Source organism: Crotalus tigris, unplaced genomic scaffold (assembly GCF_016545835.1).
Source record: "Crotalus tigris isolate CLP2741 ecotype Arizona unplaced genomic scaffold, ASM1654583v1 scf7180000019356.616467, whole genome shotgun sequence".
NCBI lineage: Eukaryota > Metazoa > Chordata > Lepidosauria > Squamata > Viperidae > Crotalus > Crotalus tigris.
This window is the reverse complement of record NW_024097495.1, coordinates 561,435-584,590: the sequence shown is the minus strand read 5'-3', so window position 1 is coordinate 584,590 and position 23,156 is coordinate 561,435. Positions and strand designations below refer to the sequence as shown.

Genomic DNA, 23,156 nt, shown 5'->3' with positions numbered 1-23,156 from the left:
GATCCTCAGATGGAGATCTAAGGAGGCATTTCTAGCTAGTGAGAACACTTAACCAGATTAAAGGCTTCCCTCCGGAAGTTGTGGGTGCTCCATCCCTGGAGGTTTTTAAGAGGAGACTGGACAGCCCTTTGTCTGGAATGGGTGTAGGGTCTCCTCTCTGAGCAGGGGGCTAGAGTAGAAAAACAGAAGGGAACAGACTAACAGAGTGGGATGGGACCTTGGAGGTCATCTAGCAGTAGGTTTTGTCTGGCATGATCTGGTTTCGACAAGCCCATGTTGACTTTTGGTTATGACTTTGTTTGCTTCTAGCTGTTGGCAGATTCATTGCTTCATTATCAGACACTTCTTTATGCAACCAGGCTGGTTTCTTTTGAGAGCTGTTATTTTTCTTCTTTGCTGGTATTGTGCTAGACTGGGCTTTTAGAATGTCACTTTTCAAAGTCTCCCAACCTTCTTGGGTTGTTTTTACCTTGAGAATTCTCATCCATGGAATCCTTCCCAAGCTCTCTCTAAGTTTATTGAAATCAGCTCTCTTAAAAGTCAAAGACTCTAGTTGGGCTATATTCTATTGCTTGTGCTTGCATAATGTTGAATTCCAATCCTGCATGATCACTCCCCCCCCCCAAGGTTCCTGTGGCTTCAACCCCTTCTGTCATTTCATAAGTCCAGTATGGCTGATCCATTGGTTCCCTTCTCTACTTTTGGGGAGAGAGAATTGTCTGCTAGGTTAGTCAGGAATCTGTTTTGGTGCAGAGTTTGTCTCCCAGTTCATGTCAGGGTAATTAAAGTCCCCCATTACTATTGTGATGCGCTTCCTACATACCTTAGTTAACTGACTAGCAAAAAGTTCATTTATTTCCTGACTAGCAAAAAGTTCATTTTATTTCCTCTATTTGGTTGGTTTGTCGATAGTATAGAATAGAATAGAATTAGAGTAATGATAAGAATAGAATAGAATAGAATAGAATAGAATAGAATAGAATAGAATAACAGAGTTGGAAGGGACCTTGGAGGTCATCTAGTCCAACCCCCTGTTCAAGCAGGAGTCCCTACACCATTTCTGACAGATGGCAGTCCAGTCTCTTCTTGATCTCATCATTGTTGTGCTCTATTTCTGTAGAGATGTAGTTATTTTTTATATATAGTGCAACTTTGTCTCCTGTTTTACTAGATCTATTTTTTAAGCATAACTGAAATCCCTCTAGCTGCATATTCCATTTGTGGGTTTCATCCCACCAAGTTTCTGCTTTCTGCTGCGCCTCCACTTTCTTCAACTGGGACGGAGCAGAGCGCCCAAGCCACTAGTAGGCGATTGACCGCAGAGGACGAGGAGGAGGAGGGGGAGGAGGAGAGCGTGAGGCTGTCTGCCCCGGTGAGGAGAAGATCAGCGATGATGGCTGGCTGGGGAGGGGAGATCATGATTGGAGAGAGAGGGGGGGAGAGGGAGGGAGGGGGAGAGAAACAGAAGTGCCTCTCTCTCTCTCTCTCTCTCTCTCTCTGTGTGTGTGTGTCTCTCTCTTTCACACACACACACACACACACACACACACACACACACACACACGCACTGAGTGGGGGAAGAGGACTGGCAGACCAAGGGCAGGAGAGGAGCGCCGGTGGAGACCCAGCATAATAAGAATGTCCTCAGTCAGCCTGGTGGGGTGCCTGAGATGCAGCTTAAGGCAGCCGTGTTCATTTGTCCCATTCCGTTTGGGCCGGTTCCTCCTCCTCTCGATCCCTGCGAGAGCAAGATAGAAAAACCTGTGTGTGAATGGGGAGAAAGAGAGAGAGGGGAGAGGGAGGGAGAGAGAGGGGGGAGAGGGAGGGAGAGAAAGAGAGGGAGGGAGAGGGAGGGAGAGAGAGGGAGGCAGGGGGAGAGGGAGAGGGAGAGGGAGGGAGGGAGAGGGGAGAGGAGGGGAGAGAGAGGGAGAGGAGAGAGAGGGAGGGGAGGAGGAGGGAGAGGAAGAGAGAGGGGGGGAGGGAGGGAGGGAGGGAGGGAGAGGGAGAGAGGAGAGGAGAGAGGGAGGGAGGGGAAAGAGAGAGAGGGAGAGGGGGGAGGGAGAGGAGAGGGAGGGAGAGGGAGAGAGGAGGGAGAGGAGGAGGGAGAGGAAGAGAGAGGGGGGGAGGGAGGGAGGGAGAGGGAGAGAGAAAAAGGAGAGGGAGAGAGGGAGGGAGAGGGAAGAGAGAGAGGGAGAGAAAGAGAGGGAGGGAGAGGGAGAGGGAGAGGGAGGGAGAGGGGGAGGAGAAAGGGGAGAGAGAGAGAGAGGAGAGAGAGAGAGAGAGAGAGAGAGAGAGAGAGAGAGAGAGAGAGAGAGAGAGAGAGAATATGAATATATGTTGTTGTCCTTACTGGACTTTTAGTAAAGAACATTTAATGAAATATTTTGATGTATTTTTTTAATTAAGAGATGAGGAGGTATGGGGATAATTATGCTGTATTTAAAGATGGTAGACAATCTACCAAAATTGTTTTTACCTGTTGGGATGAAGGAGAAAGTTTTTTTTCCCCCTCTTTCTCCTGTCCTTTTCTCCCCCCCCCCCGCATTTTTTTTCTTTTCTATTTTTCTAGTTGTAGTTTTTATAGCTTGCACCGGCTTTTTATTTCATAAATGCAAGGAGGACTCAAATAGACATTGAGTATTTTATTTGAAAGTAACCTTCGACTCTGCGTCTTTTTTTTTTGGGAGTTCAAAATGTTTTTGTTGCATGCAGAAATAAAAATTGGTTTTCTTTGTAGCAGTTCATTGATTTCATAAATGCAACACACTATACATTTTTTTATACATAGCACAAAGGTAAAAAACGATGTATGCAGTGTTATCATCATTTTAGATGTCAAAAGGGTTTTGGGGCTCCCGGTGTTTTCTTTGCTGTGGGAAACGGTCCAAACGGCTGTTTGAGTGTTTAAGGTTGCCGACCTCTGGTCTAGCCGAAGCTACTAGCAACCAAAGTCCAAAAGCCCTATTGTAAACAGTGTGCTTGGATCTGGGAAAGGACATCAATTCTCTCTATTCTACATATTAACTAATTTCCTGGAAAAAAAAAACTCAAGAAGAAAAAAAAACCTCCGAAAGTGAGGCGAGGGACCTTTGTTCCACCCTTCTGAAGACAGAAGCGGAGAATTAAACATTTTATGGGGGAGAAATATACTGAAATGACATGAATATAACACCTAAATCTGGATAAGTTTGTTATCTGCTTAACATCTCTTAAGATCTTCATTTTAAACTATGAAAATAGAAGATAACTCTTTATTTTGAAAACTGAAAAAAAAATGAACTGGTGCTGACATCTAGTGGTGGATGAAAATTACAACAACAATTGCTCTAATACAGGGGTGTAACGTCAATTTCATTGAGGGTCGCATCAGCCTTGTGGTTGCCCTGGGGGGGATGGGGTGTGTGGCCGGGATAGGCGTGGCCTACTGGGTGGGCGTGGCCAGCTCTGCATCACTTGTGTCAGGGGTGCCTGGGCAGGACTTGGGCAGATCTGAGGGTCTCCAGTGGAGGAGGGTGGGACTGGGTGAGTGCTGGGACATGGTCCCTCCCACTCTCCCTCCTCTGTTCCTCCCTCCCTCCCTCCGTTCTTTCTTTCCTCTGTTCCTTCCTTCCTCCCTCCCTCCCTTTTTCCCTCCATCCCTTCCTTTCTTCCTCTCACCCTCCGTTCCTTCCTCCCTGATCCTTCCTCCCTCTGTTCCTTCTTCCCTCCCTCTCTTTCCCCTCCATTCCTTGCTCCCTCCATTCCTTCCTTCCTCTCACCCTCCGTTCCTTCCTCCCTGTTCCTTCCTCCCTCCCTTTCTTTTCCCTCCATTCCTTGTTCCCTCCATTCCTTCCTTCCTCTCACCCTCCATTCCTTCCTCCCTCCCTCCCTTTTCCCTCCATTCCTTGCTCCCTCCATTCCTTCCTTCCTCCCTCCCTTTTTCCCTTCATCCCTTCCTTTCTTCCTCTCACCCTCCGTTCCTTCCTCCCTGATCCTTCCTCCCTCTGTTCCTCCCTCCCTCCCTTTTCCCTCCATTCCTTGCTCCCTTCATTCCTTCCTTCCTCTCACCCTCCGTTCCTTCCTCCCTGTTCCTTCCTCCCTCTCTTTCTTTTCCCTCCATTCCTTGCTCCCTCCATTCCTTCCTTCCTCTCACCCTCCGTTCCTTCCTCCCTGTTCCTTCCTTTCTCCCTCCTTTTTTCCCTCCTTCCTCCCATCCTTCCTTCCTTCCTCCCTCCCTTCCTCCCTCCCCTCCTCCCTTTGTTTCTTTCTCACTGTTTTCCTCCCACCCTCCATTGCTCCATTCCTTCCTCCCTCCCTCCGTTCCTTCCTTCGTCTTCTCATCTGTTTTCTTCCCCCATGCTCAGGAAGGGGTGATGGGAGGGGGAGAATGTTATGTTTCGGGATCGGTGAGGCATCGATGAGGCAATTGGTGCAAACAACAACTCTTTTATTAAGTTAACACAGAAGTGGCACTAACTGCCGCTTAACCACTATTTATACAGATGACCACTAGGTGGCGGCCAATAGAACTGAAGCAGTGTTTCCCACTTAAACATAAACTAATGAGCATGTAGACAGTCAGTCTGGAGTTTAAACAGGTGCAGCCGTTTCACCGTTTCCAACAGTTTCCAAGTAATTAACATCAATACATAACAGAGAGATTGCCAGCACTAACACGCTGCTGCCGGCCATTCCGATACCACATGGGCTGGCGGGGGCCGTCCCGTTGGAAGGGATGCCTCGTGGCTGCGAGGCTGGAGGTGCTGGTGGGAGGGGGTAGCGTAGCGGAGAGGGGAGTTGGAGGGATCAGCGCTGGCTGGGAGGCTTTGCTGGGGCTCTGAGGATTTGGCAGAAAGGTTGGGAGCTCCGGTGGCCTCTGTGGTGGCTGATGGCGGGGCAGGGCTCTTGGGGAGGGATTTTTTTAAAGGGGAAGAGGAGATTGACTGGGGGAAGGAGATTTTATTTTCTTTTTTCAAGGCAGAAGGAGGGAGAGCGAGGTAGGAAGTTGGGGGAAAAGCTTTTTTTTTTTGTTATAAGCTTTTTATTCATTTTTTTCCATACAAACAATAATAATTTTTCAGCCAATGTACTGTCTGAGTTTACATATGCTAATACATATTTATTTCCTAATCCTTTATTCTAGCGTCTAGCCCAGTGGTGGCGAACCTATGGCACGGGTGCCAGAGGCGGCACTCGGAGCCCTCTCTGTGGGCACACGTGCCATTGCCCCAGCCGCGCCTCCCCCCGTGACCCCGTCCTCACCAGCAGCCCCCCAGAGGAAAGTCACCCCCAAACGTGGCCCACACGGAGCAGCGCAGCCAAGGATATGGCAGCCAGGCAGTGTAGACAAGACTCTACCCTCACGCCTCATCGCATACAGTTGATGCTACAGGGGGTGGGCAGAGGGCGTGGCCACCATGGTGCTGCTGGGCTGTCTGAGCGATGTGCGGCAGGCCCTGGAGGTGGTGAGTGGCCCTACGGGCAGGCGGGATGGGGGGCGGGGCAGGGGCGGGGCAGGGGGTGGAGCGGGGGCGGGGCCAATTTTGGGGCACTCGGTCTCTAAAAGGTTCGCCATCACTGGTCTAGCCCAGTGGTTCTTAACCTGGGCAATATTGCCCCCCAGGGGGCAATTTCATTTTTCAGGGGGGCGAAGGAACGAAAAGGGGGCAATATGGGGGCGATGGAGTGAGACGTTTTGGGGACACGTTTGAGACGTTTTCGTACAGGGAATGGCTGCATATCTGTCGTACAAAAACATCAGATCGCTCGCTCTTAGTGGATTGAATTGTCTTTTCAAATGTTCCTCCAGCTCGCTTCAGTGCAGAACACCGTACATACGTGAATACGCATCGCTTATCTTCATGCACATTGCGCAGCAGCCTCTACCCTTTTTATATTTCTTTTTGCATCTTAAATTTCACTTGTAATTCAATCATTAAATGTTACTGTTTTTCTTTTCGGGCATTTCACTTTCTTGCCATTGAATTTTGTTTTCAGTGGGCATTACATTTAAGTGTCTTGAATAAATAAGATAATAATGAAATACATGTATCACAAAGTTTGGGAATAAAGTGACGGATTATTTGCATCGATATGTCCTGATGACAATTTTAAAGAAAACAAAACAAGGGGAGTTTGCATAAATTGAAGAATTATTTCCTATGATTGAGAGGTTATGTTGGGGGAGGGGGGCGATGACAACTTCCTCATTGGCTCAAGGGGGCGATTTGTTCAAAAAGGTTAAGAACCACTGATCTAGCCAATAGTAAAATAAATCCCAGGTTTGATAATAGTCCGTTTCTTCCTTTTCTTTCAATCTCATAGTCAATCTGTCTCTGCTCATTCTAGTATTTTTTTATTATTTCTTCATCTGCTGGTATTCCTTCATTCTTCCAGTATTGCACAAATGTAATTCTTGCCTCTGTTGTGACATGCAAAGTCAAATATAAGCTTTGTTTATTAGTCTTTTCTGTCATTATGCCTAATAAAAAAAAAAGTTCAGGTTTAAGATCAACATGTTCTCCTAACATCTTTTTTAACCAAGTATGTATCTTTTTCCAATAGTTCTTTGCTTTATCACGTCCACCAAACATGATAATATGTGCTTGACTTGTGTTTACATTTCCAACATCTATCTGACATATGTTTAAACATTTTCACTAGTCCTGCTGGTGGCAAGTGCCATCTATAAAACATAGCCAAGGAGGCGCAGCAGTTAGAGTGCAGTACTGCAGGCCACTTTAGCTGACTGTGTTCAGCAGGTCAGCGGTTCAAATCTCACCGGCTCAAGGTTGACTCAGCGTTCCATCCTTCCGGGGTAGGTAAAATGAGGACCCAGATTGTTGGGGGCAATGTAAATATATATATATACATTGCTTACTGGTGTACACCGCTTAGAGAGTGCTTGCACTTAAAGCGGTATATAAGTCTCATAAATAAATAAATAAATAAATAAATAAATAAATAAATTTTATATAAGTTTTCTTTATAGGAAGTTGACCTTGTCAATTTATATTTCTTTCCCATACGTTTTGCCATCTTTCTAATTCTATATTATATCCAAAATTTTTCACCCATCTTATAATTGTTTCTTTAACTTGTTCGTTTTCCGTTTCCAAAGTTAATAAAAAATTATACATTTTCTTAATTAGTTTCTCATCCGAAGTTAACAAAATCTTATCATACACAGTTTGTTCCTTATGAAACCCATACATTTTAACATCTTTATCATATCTAGTTCGTATTTGTAAATGTGTCCACCATGATAAGTTGATGCCCTGATTTTCCATTTCTTGTTTAAATTTTAAGTGTTGTTCAGAGTTTAGAATATCTCTGTATGTCCAGATATTTTCAGAGTCCACTAAATTTGGATGTACAAATGCTTTGATTGTTGACAACCACCCTGGAATTTTCAAATATATTTTGCTTTTTATTTTTCCCCATGTTGTTAACAATGCATTTCTTATATAGTGATTTTGGAAATATTTATGAACTTTATTTTTCCCATACCATAAAAAGGCGTGCCACCCCAATTGTTATATCTGTCTCTCCTTTTATTTTTAAGAATTATCCATTCTTTTACCCATGTTAATATGGGTGCTCTGGAAGGCCAAATCCTCCATTTCCTTTAGCATCTTGTAACATTTTCATCTTCTTTTGCAGGTTTATTTGTAGTTCTGATTCTAATTTTTCTAATTTTTCTTTTAGTAGTACATACTGCTGTCTTTGCAGATGATACCACTCTAATGGCAGAAAGTGAAGAGGAACTAAAGAGCCTCTTGATGCGGGTGAAGAAGGAGAGTGCAAAAGTTGGCTTGAAACTCAACATTAAGAAAACCAAAATCATGGCATCCGGCCCTCTCAATTCCTGGCAAATAGATGGGGAAGAAATGGAGGTAGTGACAGATTTTATTTTTCTGGGCTCCAAGATCACCTCAGATGGGGACTGCAGCCAAGAAATTAAAAGACGCTTGCTCCTGGGGAGGAAAGCTATGGCAAATCTAGACAGCATACTAAAAAGCAGAGACATCACCCTGCCAACAAAAGTGCGTATAGTCCAGGCCATGGTTTTCCCAGTTGCAATGTATGGCTGTGAAAGTTGGACCATAAGAAAGGCTGAGCGCCAAAGAATTGAGGCCTTTGAACTATGGTGCTGGAGAAGACTCCTGCGAGTCCCTTGGACTGCAAGGCGTTCAAACCGGTCAGTCCTAGAAGAGATCAACCCCGACTGCTCTTTAGAAGGCCAGATCCTGAAGTTGAAACTCAAATACTTTGGCCACCTAATGAGAAGGAAGGACTCACTGGAAAAGGGCCTAATGCTGGGAAAGATTGAGGGCAATAGAAGAATGGGACGACAGAGAATGAGATGGCTGGATGGAGTCACTGAAGCAGGAGGTGTGAGCTTCAATGGACTCCAGAAGATGGGAGAGGACAGGAAGGCCTGGAGGAACGTTGTCCATGGGGTCGCGATGGGTCGGACACGACTTCGCAATTAACAACAACAACTGCTGTCTTTTCTGTTTATTTTTCTTTGCCACATATGTTGTAGCTATGCCTCTAAAATATGCTTTAGCTGTATCCCATATATTTGGTAATGTTGTATCTTCTTTTTTGTTTTCTTTGAAGAAAAACTCAATTTCTTTTGTTGCCAATTCTATAAATTCTCTTTCTTTTAATTCGATTGGTTCAAAGTCCATCTTGGTTTTTTTTGTGTGTTCTTCTTCACATCACTTTTAAAGGGTTATGATCTGCCTATGTACCTGGTTCTATCTCAATTTCCTGCGTGTTCATCCTCAGTTCCAATGTCATCCAAATCATATCGATTCTAGACCAGGATTTTTGACTATTTGAATAAAATGTATATTGTAATTTTCCTGGATTAATTTCCCTCTAAACGTCTTGTACTCCAATCTCTTCTATCATGTTGAAAAAAGTCTTAGGTGGTCTTCTTCTTTCAGTTTTTCTTGTTTTTCTGCTTTTATAGTCTATTGTCCCATCCACAATTGCATTAAAATCTCCTACTAAACAAATATTTTGATACTCCAGTTCTATTATTTTTCTGTGTACCTTTTGATAAAATTCTCTTTGGTTATTATTTGGTGCATAAATTACTACCAACAATATTTATTTTTGATGTAAATATATTTCTTCCATCACAATTCTTCCGTCTTCATCTGAATAGATCATTTTAGAGTCTATTGTCTCTTTAATATATACAGCAACACCTCTTTTTTTTTGTTGCGCTGATGCATGATAAAGTTTCCCAATTTTGGGGTATTCCAAAAGCTTATGAAATTGTTTTTTTATATGTGTCTCTTGCAAGCAAACTATGTCTATATTTAATTTCTGCAGTTTCCTAAAAATTTTATTTCTTTTTGATGGGGAGTTTAGTCCATTTACGTTCACTGAAAAAAAAATCCGTTTTCTTTCTCCATTTCAGTTATTTATGTTTAGATCTAGTGCAGTGGTTCTCAACCTGTGGGTCGGGACCCCATTTGGGGTCGAACGACCATTTCACGGGGGTCGCCAAACAACGCAGTCCGCCATTTTTTCCCCCCTTTTCCTTAGCTGTGCTACTCCCTTTTATTCTATTGGCTTTTGAAAGCCAATAGAATAGACTCTCTTGAATAGAGTCTAATTCTATTGGCTTTCAAAAGCCAATAGGAATTGTCCAGGCTGTCTCTGCCCTGCTGAGCCCGCCAAAAGTCCCATTCTGCAAACGGTGCTGCACCAGTTGAGTAGTCCTCAACTTACGACCGGTTGGGGGTCGCGGCATTAAAAAGGTTGAGAACCACTGATCTAGTGGATCCTGTGATTCTCTGTTCTCTAGCCGCTCCTTCACTCTCTTGCTCAAATTTCTCTTTCTGTTCTCCTGATTGTGTAGTTGCTTCTTCAGATGTCTCTTCCATTTGTTTCTGTTCCTTTGTTTCCTCTTGTCGATGTTGCGCTCCTTCACCTAGGAATGCTCTGGTTTTTTCCTCAAAATCTTCTGCTTTCCAGATTGAATCCAGTCAGTATCTTGTATTATTCCAGTTGATTAAAATCCCTTCTGGCATTAACCATCTAAAGTTTATGCCTTTTGCAATCAGCTTTGTCATTAAAAAGTGGTAATGAGGTGGGCAGGCAAAGTTCATCAAAATATATCTATATCTTAATAGAAATGCTTGTTGCTGATAATAGTTAATAGATAATATTAAGTTTGGCTGTGCAATGTAACCTAAATCATATAATCTGTGTGTCATAATTATAGAGATGTGTTCATGCTATGTAGAAACCATTTTACAAGAAGTGTCAGTGTCAACTAAAAGTCACAGATGTTGTAAGATAGCACCCGTGCAGAAAGGTGTGGTAAGACAACCGTTTGTGTGAACTTCTCCTTTTACTTATGTAGCTTCAAGATATAAACTTCTCTGTTTTAGTGTGTCAAAGGTAGATAAGAGCCACCCTAAGGCTAAGGCGTGGGTGGTTAATGCTATAAGAATTACTCCCTGAGAATAGCTCAAGGTTCAGAATTTGTCATGTGAATGTTCTGAACCATTGTGCACAAATAAAGCCTGTTTTCTCCAACCCTTCGTGGTCTTGTCTTCTGATGTAAGTATCGTGGTTTTTTCCACAACAGTAATGTCTTCAGGTATCTCTTACTCTCTTAGGTATCTGCTTTAAAACCATAATTTCTTTATTCTTATATTGTAATGGTTCCTTTTGAACTTTCCTCAATATTTCATCTCATGTTGTTTTCTTTATGAATCTCACGTGCACTTCTCTGGGTAGTTTAAGTCTCCTTGCGTAGCTTGAATTTGATTCAAAATACTTCATCTATCTCCATTTGCATCTCTGCTCTATCAGCTTTCAAGGCCTCTGCCAAGAGTTCAATGATCAGCACTGCTATATTTTCTTCTCTATCTTCAGGGATATTTTGAAATCTTAAGTAGTGTTCCACTTTTTCCATTTCTAGGATTGCCACCGTACCTTCAATGTTTTGATTTTCTTGTTCTAATTTCTCATTTTCTTGCAGTAGTATTTCCATTTTTTTAATTAGTATCTTCTGATTTATTTTCCATTTTCTAAAATTCTTTGTTCATTTTTAAGCAACATTTGGTGATGAACTTCAAATTGTGTCTTTACATCCAAAATTTCTTCACTTAGTTTATTAAATTTACTTTTTGTCTCTTCATGATTTTTTTGCATTGATTCCTGAATCGATTTTAATGTAGTTTGCATCTCATTTTGAGCAGTGCTTATTTTTTCATGCTGCAACATTGTTTCAATAGATCCCTGGGTTGTTGGACTAGATGTTCCCACAGAGGGTGCAGAGGAGGTCTTTTTCATAAGTCTAGTAAGGTTTGGTGCACTCATTCTTCCAGCCAACTATCTTAGACTTAAATCCAAACTGTAAAATGAGTCAACTACTTTAGACTAAATCCAGTATCTCAGGGAGAGAAGACAGAATATTGCAAGTAACAAGAGGGAAAAAAAGAGAAAAAAAAATGAAAAAAGCCAACTATCTTAGATTAAAATCCAGCTGAGAGGGGAAAAAAAGAAAAAGCCAACTACTTTAGGCCAAATCCAACTCCTCTGGTCAGGTCTCAGATGTAAAACCTTCGCTGTCTCCAAATAATTTCTGTTTAGTTATATCCAGAGTCAACAAATCTAGTTGTGGAAAGTCTTCTCATTTAAAAACTCACACCAGGGCACTTTGTTGTCTCAAGGTCACAGTCTTTCAAAAATATTTTTTTTTATTGTTTTATATTGCTGTAGTATCTTCTTTCACCACTAGATGTCCTCTTTTGCTATTTAGTCAATGTCTGGTTTTAAAAAGTTATTGCAAAGTTTTCCTTTTAAAATTCTTTATAGGTTATTTACTCTTTGGATTGTAGCTAAGAAGATTTTTTTCCACCTCTTGTAAAACAAGTAATTTTTTTAAATCAATCAATTTTAAAAGATTTTTTTGTATTCCTTAAAAGACCTTCTCCCTTGTAGTTGCTCGCCACCTTTAACTTCTCCTTTAGTCCTCCTAGGATCTTTGCTTTTTAGCTCTGCCCAGTCAGGGGATCAAAGTTTTAATTGTAGTTCCAAAAGGAAAAGGAAAAAAGGTTGGCTCACCCAGTTTCAGCATGCTGTTGACAGTCAACTGTTTGGCGGAGCACCGTGGCTCCTCACTTTCCTTCTGGCTGGTGATGACTTGGGCTGCCTCCATCCTTTCAGAGGATTTCTTCAGTCCACCTGGACCGACCACCATCTGTTCCGGGTTCCTAGAGTATCCCTCCTTCGTTGACCCTCCAGGGCAACTTTCTGACCCCTTAGGGTCACTGGGCAGACCGAAATCGGCCTGGGACGCCGGAGCCCTGGCGTCTTCCACCCGTCTCGTCGCACTCCAAACCGGAAATCCTCTAGCGAAAAGTCTTTATATTCTCTCTCCAGAGAGACAAGCCAAGAGGAGGAGAGCGAGGTAGGAAGTTGGCAGAAAAAAAGCTTTTTATTCTTTTTCCGGAGGTTTTCGTTTGCAGAAAAGAAACAGAATATTTTTAAAAGCAAAATGAAGGCCTCTTTATTGAAAAAAATATGCACGACAGAAGAAAACTGCGAAGTGTTAGTTGAATATGAGGTTCTCAAATAGCTGCAACATTTATAAACGTTACAATGTCAAAGAATTAAAGCATTAAATCCAGATATTAAAATTTGAATTTCCCCTCATTTGCACATGCCTAGAGCCCGCTAGAAATGCTGTGATAACGTTATAGAAAACAGCCACCCAGTATTGAAATGAGGAAATCAGGAAGTGATAAGCCACCTGGGAAAGCCAAGGTAAATCATCAAAACAATTAAAAAATGAAAATTAGAATATTTCGGACATGGGACGCGATACCCAGAAAAATATGGCATACTCCATTTAATCTTCCAGGGAAAGATTGAAGGCAAACGAGATCCAGGCAGAAGAAAAACATCGTGGCTTCAAAATCTTGGTTTGAACAAAACTCAGCAGCACTTTTTCGTGTGGCTGCTGATAAAAACAGGATCGCCAACATGATCGCCAACGTCCGATAATGGATAGGGGAAAAGAAGAAGAAGTATTGAAATGTTTAGAAGCCTCCGGAAAGCAATACAATATTTACCACCCTAACCTACTTGTGCAATCATCTCCCATGGACTGAGGATGGCCACAGCCATACCCTCGCTCTTAGTAATAGTAGTAAAGTTGGAAGGGACCTTGGAGGTCATCTAGTCCAACCCCCTGCTCAGGCAGGAAACCCTACACCATTTTGGACAAATGGCTGTCCAGTCTCTTCTTAAAAACTTCCAGTGTTGGAGCATTTACTGCTTCTGGAGGCAGGCTGTTCCACTGATTAATTGTTCTCACTGTCAGGAAGTTTCTCCTTAGTTCTAGGTTGCTTCTCTCCTTGATTAGTTTCCACCCGTTGCTTCTTGTCCTGCCTTCAGGTGCTTTGGAAAATAGCTTAATTCCCTCTTCTTTATGGCAGCCCCTGAGATATTGGAATACTGCTATCATGTCCCCCCTTGTCCTTCTCTTCGTTAAACTAGACATACCCAATTCTCGCAACCGTTCCTTATATGTTTTAGCCTCCAGTCCCCTGATCATCTTTGTTGCTCTTCTCTGTACTCTTTCTAGAGTCTCAACATCTTTTTTACATCGTGGTGACCAAAACTGGATGCCGTATTCCAAGTGTGGCCTTACCAAGGCCTTGTAAAGTGGTATTAATACTTCACGTGATCTTGATTCTATCCTTCTGTTAATGCAGCCTAGCACTGTGTTGGCCTTTTTGGCAGCTGCAGCACACAGCTGGCTCCTATCTAGGTGATTGTCCACTAGGACTCCGAGGTCCCTCTCACAGTTACTACTATTGAGCATGGTGCCACAAGTATGCTGTACTTGTGCATTTGGTTTTTCTTGCCTAAATGTAGAACTTTGCTTTTTTCACCATTGTGGTCAGACTGAGGATGGCCACAGCCACACCCTCGCTCTTTTGTGGTCAAACTTTCTCCATCTTTCATGTCTGCCTTCTCGGTCTCACCTTTCAGCTCCTGAATATTAAATAATGAAGCAAATGTGGTGCTGGGGGGTTTTTTGGGGGGGGGGGCAGAGAAGGCAGCAGTGAAAGCAGAAGCAGAGAAGCTACAGGGATCATGCTCTGAGCCCCTCCCAGTAGCCACATTGGAAATGGATCTCATGGGTGGCCCACAGAACCCTCATAAAAGGCACGGAGGGAGTTAAAGGGGCAGGAGACTCACCTCAGGCATCTGTCAGTCGGGTGTGATATGGGATCTGGCCCTTGGAGGTGATGATGACCTTTTATGGGATCAGGATGGAGGGGGTGAAACTATTTTTTGATTGACTAGAAGGTTGTCTGGGATCAATTTTATCCAACTGGGATCATGATTTATCTAATCTTGTTTATCTGTGACCGGATCCTGTTCTCTGGGGTTCAAACCCGCTTGGAATTGAACCCATGGACCTCTGCACTTAGCTCAGATGACCAGGGAGGGACCATCAGTTTTAGGAGCTTTCCATGTCCAGGTGCTCAGTGGTTCTGCAGCAAGGCAGACATGGAATCTATCAGAGTGGGATATTGTCAGCTCCACCTGTGGCAGGTAGAAAATGCCATTAAGGGAGATGGAAAAATACTATAAACAACATTTTAATTAACAGAGGTGATGTTTTGAAAGCATTAACTAATATTATTATTAGTTTATATTAGTTTATTAGTTTATACTAGTTTATTAGTTTTGTTGCATGGGCAACAAAAACCCCCTGCCCTGGAAGCTGCGATCGCACAGCTAGCGTTAGGTTTCTCTAAGTATGGAACCTAGCCAACGGATGAGAGAAACTGCCTGCTTTGAAAGGGCCTCATGCCAACTATTTGGGTGGTAGTGGTGCTGTTGCTGATTAGTATTGTCATTAATTCCCTGTTAGCCAAGGAGGGAGGAGTGTGTGGAAAGTTTAACCTTATCCAATTGCTGTCTACAAACTGATGAGACTGGGAAGGTTATTAAACAATTAACCACTGAAATGAGACAACTAACCCACAACGCTGACCAAGAATGGAACGGTTTTGACTTTGCCCAAACGTTTAGCTCTTGGTTTCCAAAGCTTCCTGGCTTACAAGCTATTGTGGCCCTTATTGGCTTAATAGTAGCTGGATGTGTAATTTTACCATGTATTTTACCAATCTTTGTGCGTGCAATTTCTAAGAGCCTTTCTATGCTTGTGGAAAAAAGGGCCACAGCCCAGGTTATGGCCTTATGGGATGAGGGGGAATATGTAGATTAGCGGTTCTCAACCTATGGGTCGCGATCCCATTTGGGGTCGATCGACCATTTCACGGGGGTCGCCAAGCAAGGCTGTCCGCCATTTTTTCCCCCCTTTTCCAGCGATGCCTTATCTCCCTTGGGCTGGGCCAGCTGGTGGCCCAGCCAATGGTCGGCTTGCTCCGTCTCTGCCGCTTGCCAGCTACGTCTCGGCCAGCACAGGGGGCAGCACCATGCATGCACGGCGCTCCCGGGCAGGGAAAATCCTCAACTTACGACTGGTTTAGTCCTCGACTTACGACCGGTTGGGGGTCGTGGCATTAAAAAGGTTGAGAACCACTGATGTAGATGAAGACCCCCAATATATGAAACTCCCCAATAATCCTGAGATTTAAGTGAAGTTTCAAAGGGGGAAAATGTGGCAGGTAGAAAATGCCATTAAGGGAGATGGAAAAATACTATAAACAACATTTTAATTAACAAAGGTGATGTTTTGAAAGCATTAACTAATATTTATTTATTTTCAAATTTATTTCAAATATTATAAACTGGCTGAGTGTGATAACCTACGTGCAATTCTATGAAGAAACATTTTTACAAGAAGTGCCAACCGAAAGTCACAAATGGTGTGAGATATTACGCTTGTAGGGGAGTGTGGTTTTCTGCACATTGTCTAAACTTCCCTTTTCCTATGTGTGTGGTCTCAAGATATGAACTTCTCTCTTTTAGTGTGTTAAAAGTAGATAAGAAGTCATCCCTTGGGTAAAAGCGTGGGTGACAAGCTGTATAAAAATGACACCCTGGGAGTAACTCGGGGTTCAGAATTTGTCGTATGAATACTCTGAACCTTTGCGCAAATAAAACCTGTTTTCTCCAACCTTTCGTGGTCTTGTCTTCTGATGTAAGTATCGTGGTTTTTCCACTACACACCATGCTGGTGTCCTGCCATTCTTAGGAAAGGGTGTGTATGTGTATGAGGGGGTGAGGAATGTTTGCTGGCATCTTTCGCAAGCTTTTGCTGTAACTGCTTGAGAAATAAGGAGGAGGGTTGCCTTTGAAGATGACGCAGATTCCTTCCCAGCCAGTTCCAGCCTAGGTTCCAAGGCTGTTGTGCCCTGACTGTGACCTGTTATCTACCCAGCACCTCAGCCTTCTCAAAACAACCCTGGAGCATCACCTTGGCTGCCGGTGGACTGGCTGGGGGCGGGCTGGATTTGGGGAAATGAAAGAATTGCTTTGTGCGAGACCCTCAGATTCCACCTGACTTTTCTGCATCCACTTCCAGGAGGGAGGGAGGGAGAGATGTCTTCAGAGTGGGGGGAATTCCCTAAGGGGGATGGAAGTTATATAAACCCTGATATGTGGGAGGAGGTGGGCATGGCATAAGGTAAAAATGGCATCTGTGCCTTTTTGCAGACCAACCTTCCATTCAGCAGTGGGTGGACCAGGGACATTGAAGCTCTGATGATCATATCTTCTGGGTGAGCACAAGGGCCAGGAATTTGTAATGGGTACTAAAGTTCTCATCCCTGGGTTCTAGGCCAGTGATGGCAAACCTTTTAGAGACCGAGTGCCCAAACTGCAACCCAAAACCCACTTATGCATCATCAGGTGCCGGGTGGGTGTGGCCCATTGGCTGGGCGTGGCCCATTGGGTGGGCGTGGCTGCAGTGGTAACAGCAGACTGGGTGGGACTAAAAAGTTCAACCAATCAATTCCAACTTTGCAAGATCTTTTTTTTTCCCACGAGAAGTTGAAATTGACTGATTGATTGAACCTTTTTTTTTTTTGTACATGGTGGCATAGGCCTAAAGCGAAAAGGTTTTATAAAACCCAGCTGAAAGCCTAGGACTGACGTGATGGCATGCGTGCCTGCAAAGAGGGCTCTAAGTGCCGCCTCTGGCACCCGTGCCATAGGTTCGTCACCACTGTTCTAGGCTGTCATAATCCAGATGACCATTGGGTGACCGAAATGGTAGACTGGTAGTCTAGACAGCCACATTCAAAGTAACTGTGGGAGTCTCACCTGGCCTTTGACCAGGGAAAGGAAGGGAAGGGGGGAGAGGGGAGGGAAGGGGAGGGGAAGTGTGAGTATTCTCCATGTCAATGCTGCAAATATTGTATATTCTTGCTTATGACAATATGCAGAATTGTCTGGTAAATATGGGGTTAATAAAGAGCAGAAGGGGCGTTGGGGGTAAAGCCCGGGAAAGAAAGAGGAAGAAAACATTTGACCTTCACACTAATTGGATAGTGTGAGATACGACGGCTAATTTAGGGAGGGAACACGCTGATAATTTAACTGCTCAGAGGAAGAGAACTTAGATCCTAGCATCCCTCCGTTGTGCCTGTGCCGATATTCTGTAACATTAAAAGACTTTTAGGAAAATAAACATTCTTTGGAATGTTTCATTAGCCGGAACCACATCACTCCATTCTATTTATTGCAAAGGCAGCTCCACCCAGTTCCTCTGAGCAACCCATGATCTCCTCTGGGGCAGAAGGAGCAGTAAAAGAGAAGAGAAGGGTGGCGGTTCCTCACAGAGCATCCTTAAGAGGGTACCTTTTCTGGACTTCACCATCTGAATGAGCCCCAAACAGCCAAGAAGGAGAAGACTTCCCAGTTTGCTTAGGCCCAGCAGGGCCCAGAGAGGCAGCGCAGAGGGGGTCTTAGCCTGTTCTGAAAAAGAGCAACAGCCCCTGTTAATCCTTTCAACCGCTCCTGAGAATATACCAATTGCTAATCACTAAGTATTCTGTCTCACGCAGAATAAGCTGCTAGATCCCGCTGAGACAGACAGTTAACTCGATGGAATAAGTCAAAACAAATATCACTTTTATTCTAGGTATCCTCAAACATTAACTCACGTTTATGTAGAACAGTGGTTCTCAACCTTTTTAATGCCGCGACCCCCAACCGGTCATAAGTCGAGGACTACTCAACCGGTCGTAAGTCGAGGGCTACTCCAGTGGTGTAGCACCGTTTGCAGAATGGGACTTTTGGCGGGCTCAGCAGGGCAGAGACAGCCTGGACAATTCCTATTGGCTTTTGAAAGCCAATAGAATTAGACTCTATTCAAGAGAGTCTATTCTATTGGCTTTCAAAAGCCAATAGAATAAAAAGGAGCAGCACAGCTAAGGAAAAGGGGGGGGGGAAATGGCGGACTGCGTTGTTTGGCGACCCCCGTGAAATGGTCGTTCGACCCCAAATCGGGTCCCGACCCACAGGTTGAGAACCACTGATGTAGAAGTTCTTCCAGAATATTGACAGTAATATGGACTCATTTCACAGGTAAATGAACAATGGATTTTCCCTCTTCTGCGTACAAGTCACATGTTTTGGCATGGAGCTTCCAGCCACGGGGCTGGAACCCATGCAGAGAAATGATAAAATGGCACAAAGCCAGCAAGTACAGTCATAAACTTTGAAACTCCTCCCACTTAACTCGATAAACTATAACATTAACTAACAGCTAAAACTACATTACCCATAAGCCATCTCTTAAGGAAACAGCGTTTAATCCTTTAAATGCTAAACATCCTAACATATAGTTCTTAAGCTAACTGGCTGGTCCAGCACACTAAGCCCAGACAGATGACCAGCAGCTGGAACCCCACCCAGACTCCATCCAGCAATCAGGGCAGTGTTATCCAGGTGCACCAAGCTGTGCTTGCCATTGCTTCTTCTGAAGCTCCTGCATGGTCTTCAAAGGCCGGACCCAACACAAAGTGGTCACCATGAGTGTCTGTGGTAGGAATGTGTGTGATGGTCACACAAGATGGATCTTTGCTAAGGCAGGCGGTGCTTCTCCAGTCACAAAGACAAGATGTGCAGAGGGAAAAGTGTTCCATTGATGTGTTTTATCTCCTGAGTGCTGAGCTGGTGTCTAGATTCAGCCACTTTCTAATCATTAATGCTAAGGTGACCAACATTTTTACAATGAGAAGGAGGACACAAATAAATCGAAGAAAAAATATCATAAATAAAAGAAACATTTTATTCATTGCAACAATAATACAGAATACACATACACCTGTGTATGATTGAATATTCACTGAGAAAGAAGTGAGTCTAATGCGTGTGTGTGTGTCGTGTCATGTTTCGGTAAGAAGTAAACAAAGCCACTTGCGCGCGGTGCACTCTTGTGCACGGCGAACTCTCTCAAAACAATTCTCCTGTGTGGAGCACATGCGTCTCATAATCGCGTCTCACCGCACTGTACCGAGCCTTGACGAATCATCATGTCAAATACAAATACGTCACATCACCCGCAACGGATTGGATCAGCATCGATCGAATACGGAGATTTATAGATTAGTCTTCAAATATCGAAAAGGATGACATGTAGGAGGACACTTTTCGAGAGAGGACAGAACTTACAAAAGGAGGACAGTCCTCCCTAAAGGAGGACGATTGGTCACCTTATTAATGCCAGACATGAAGTCCCTGCAGTAGAATCAACATGAGATTCCATTGGAGTTTTTTTTTCATCCACATGAGATAAACCAGATTCTAAGAACATTTTCAGAGGTTTGGGTAGTAGCACTTAATGTCTTTAATATTTTTTCTGCCAATAATGTGTTTCTACGCCTCTCACTGACTGCTCCTCCTATCCCAGCAGACCAGAAAGAATCAGCCTGCTTGGAGCCCCGTGTATTTGGGAATATAATCTGTGGGTACCAAGAAGTGAAGTTTCTGTTGCATCCTCAGGAACATCACTGCCATGGAGAAGTCCTTGGTCTATCCAGAGGTGGCTTCAATTGCTCTTACTAGCATTTTATCATGTCTACTGGTTGCATACAAATAGTCCTTGACTTACAAAATGTCATTTAGTGACCGTTCAAAGTTACAACATCGCTGAAAAAAAGTGACTTAGGACCGTTTTTCACACTTACGACCGTTGCAGCATCCCCAGGGTTACATGATCAAAATTCAGTCACTCGGCAACTGACTTGTAACTATGACGGTTGCAGTGTCCTGGAAGGGGATCCCCTTTTGCAACCATCTGACAAGTCAAGTCCGTGGGGAAACCAGATTCACTTAACATCTGTGTTACTAACTTAACAACTGCAATGATTCACTTAACAACTATGGCAAGAAAGGTCATAAAATGGAGCAAAGCTCACTTAACAAATGCCTCACTTAGCAACAGAAGTGTTGGGTTCAATTGTGGTTGCAACTCAAGGACTACCTGCAGTGGTGGGATTCAAATACCTGCGTGGACGCCACTCCTGGAAGTCCGTTCTGAGCTGGAGAGGCCTCCCAGGCCCAGGATGGACCGCTGGAAGCACCCAGACACCACTTCCGGAGGGCTGTTCTGGGCCTTGTGAAAAAGAGTTAGGGCATCAGCCGGTTTGCCGAAGTCAATAAAAAATTAGCAACCAGTTCTACCAAGTTCTAAAGCCTGCAAGGCTAGAAAGAAGACATTGGGTCATAAGAGACCTCCAATTATCCCGTTTTTGACTCTCAGATTCTAGGGAAGTAATAGTAATAGTAGTAAAGTTGGAAGGGACCTTGGAGGTCATCTAGTCCAACCCCCTGCTCAGGCAGGAAACCCCATACCATTTCGGACAAACGGCTGTCCAGTCTCGTCTTAAAAACTTCCAGTGTTGGAGCATTCACCGCTTCTGGAGGCAGGCTGTTCCACTGATTAATTGTTCTCACTGTCAGGAAGTTTCTCCTTAGTTCTAGGTTGCTTCTCTCCTGGATGAGTTTCCCTCCATTGTTTCTTGTCCTGCCTTCAGGCGCTTTGGAGAACAGCTTGACTCCCTCTTCTTTATGGAAGCCCCTGAGATATTGGAATGCTGCTATCATGTCCCCCCTTGTCCTTCTCTTCGTTAAACTAGACATCCCCAATTCTAGCAATCGTTCCTTATATGTTTTAGCCTCCAGTCCCCTAATCATCTTTATTGCTCTTCTCTGTACTCTTTCTAGAGTCTCAACATCTGTTTTACATCGTGGTGACCAAAACTGGATGCAGTATTCCAGGTGTGGCCTTACCAAGGCCTTGTAAAGAGGTATTAACACTTCACGTGATCTTGATTCTCTCCCTCTATTAATGCAGCCTAGTACTGTGTTGGCCTTTTTGGCAGCTGCAGCAGACGGCTGGCTCATATTTAAGTGATTGTCTACTAGGACTCCGAGGTCCCTCTCACAGTTACTACTATTGAGCATGGTGCCACTTATGCTGTACTTGTGCATTTGGTTTTTCTTGCCTAAATGTAGAACCTTGCTTTTTTCACCATTGAATTTCATTTTGTTAGTTAGTGCCCAGTGTTCAAGTCTGTCCAGATCCTCCTGTATCCCAAGCCTGTCTTCTGGAGTGTTGGCTATTCCTGCCAGTTTGTTGTCATCTGCAAATTTGATGAGTTCCCCATCTATCCCTTCATCCAAATCATTGATGAAGATGTTGAAGAGTACTGGGCCCAGAACAGAGCCCTGGGGCACCCCACTACACACTTCTTTGTCTGAGGAAGAACAAAATGGCTGCAGGATAGAGGACATGGTGGGCCCTCTTTTAGAGAAGCCACAGGGGTTCAAATGTCCTGTGTGGGAGCTGAGCCCTTCCCTTGGGGCTTAAAAGGAGGATCTGCCCCACCAGAGTGGGGTCCAGGATAATTAGCTGCAGTCACATCGCCCCTCTTCCCCACCACAGTTGATCCCCCGTGGGAATCCATCTTCGACTGGCTCTCCACAAGTGCTCCTCCCCCACCCATGGTCCACAGCGCTCTTCCCCTGCACCCTCACCCTGGGCAATTTGTTGAAGATCCTTGTCCCTGGCCAATTCACAGTGCGGGTCAAGGAGCTGACCATCCCGGCAGTCGGTCTGCACACCGAAGGGTGGGCCTCTACCTTCCCATTGGATACAGTCCCACCACCTTGACTTTCTGAAGTGGAAACTGGAAAGATGAGGGGAGGGCAAACATGTTGTTTCCCCTGGCAGGAAGCAGAACAATATCACTTGCACACGCAGGAGTGGCTCACCAACAAGGTTTGAGCTCAGAGCAGGCCGTCACTAATTTGTTTTCTTCCTCTCAACTAGGCTGGAAGGTGGAAGACTGGTGGAGAAGGGAGAGGGGGCCCTAGAACGGCCAAACTCTTTCCCCTGCCTATTGCAGAGAGTTGGACTGGATGATGCTTGTGGTCCTTTTATGGTCCCCCAGAAGCCCAGCATCTGGGGAAGCCAGGGCCTTGTTCTGGATTCCAGCTCTGAAGACATAAATAAGTATCAAGTGATTTTTAGAGTTTTAAGAGTTTATGTAGAGTTGGTAAAGATGACGAAGCAGATAGTTGCTGGGCTTAAAGGTGAGGGTTAGGATTCAAAGAGGCCAGGTGAACCAAGGAAGAACAGAAAGGGCCATCAAAGGTGCCCGTTGGACCCCAAGGAAAGACCAGCTGAGAAGTATCTGGATGAGGATTAGATTTGAGCACTGCCATCCTCAAGTCATGTTCTCTCAGGTAACTCAGTGCATTTAGAGGTGTCGATGGGTTAGAGCAGTGGTTCTTAACCTGGGCGATATTGCCCCCCAGGGGGCGATTTCATTTTTCAGGGGGGCGATGGAATGAAAAAGGGCGATGCGGGGGCGAAGGAATGAAAAGGGGGTGACATGGGGGCGATGGAGCGAGACGTTTTGGGGACACTTTTGAGACTTTTTTGTACAGTGAATCACTGTATATCTGTCGTACAAAAACATCAGATCGCTCACTATTAGTGGACTGAATTGTTTTCAAATGTTCCTCCTGCTAGCTTCAGGACAGAACGCCGTACGTATGTGAAGACGCATCGCTTATCTTCATGCGCGTTGTGCAGCAGCCTCTACCCATACAGTGGGGCGCCATTGGCCAGAATATGGGAGATATGGGAAAAAGACTGGAAATAAATTAGTTGCATCGATATGTCCTGATGACAATTT

General features: G+C 44.3%; 1 protein-coding gene across 1 annotated transcript in view; it reads right to left on the bottom strand.

Moving 5' to 3' along the window:
* Positions 1 to 6,147: 6,147 nt before the first annotated feature.
* Positions 6,148 to 23,156, bottom strand: part of LOC120316319 (SLAM family member 5-like) — a 34,728-nt gene continuing 17,719 nt past the window's right edge. Inside the window, exons 4-5 of the mRNA XM_039361764.1 lie at positions 17,806 to 17,922; positions 6,148 to 6,460 (exon numbers count right to left, since the gene is read on the bottom strand). Of these exons, the coding sequence (XP_039217698.1) occupies positions 6,324 to 6,460; positions 17,806 to 17,922 (254 nt within the window). The 3' untranslated portion in view covers positions 6,148 to 6,323. The remainder of the gene's footprint in view (positions 6,461 to 17,805; positions 17,923 to 23,156) is intronic.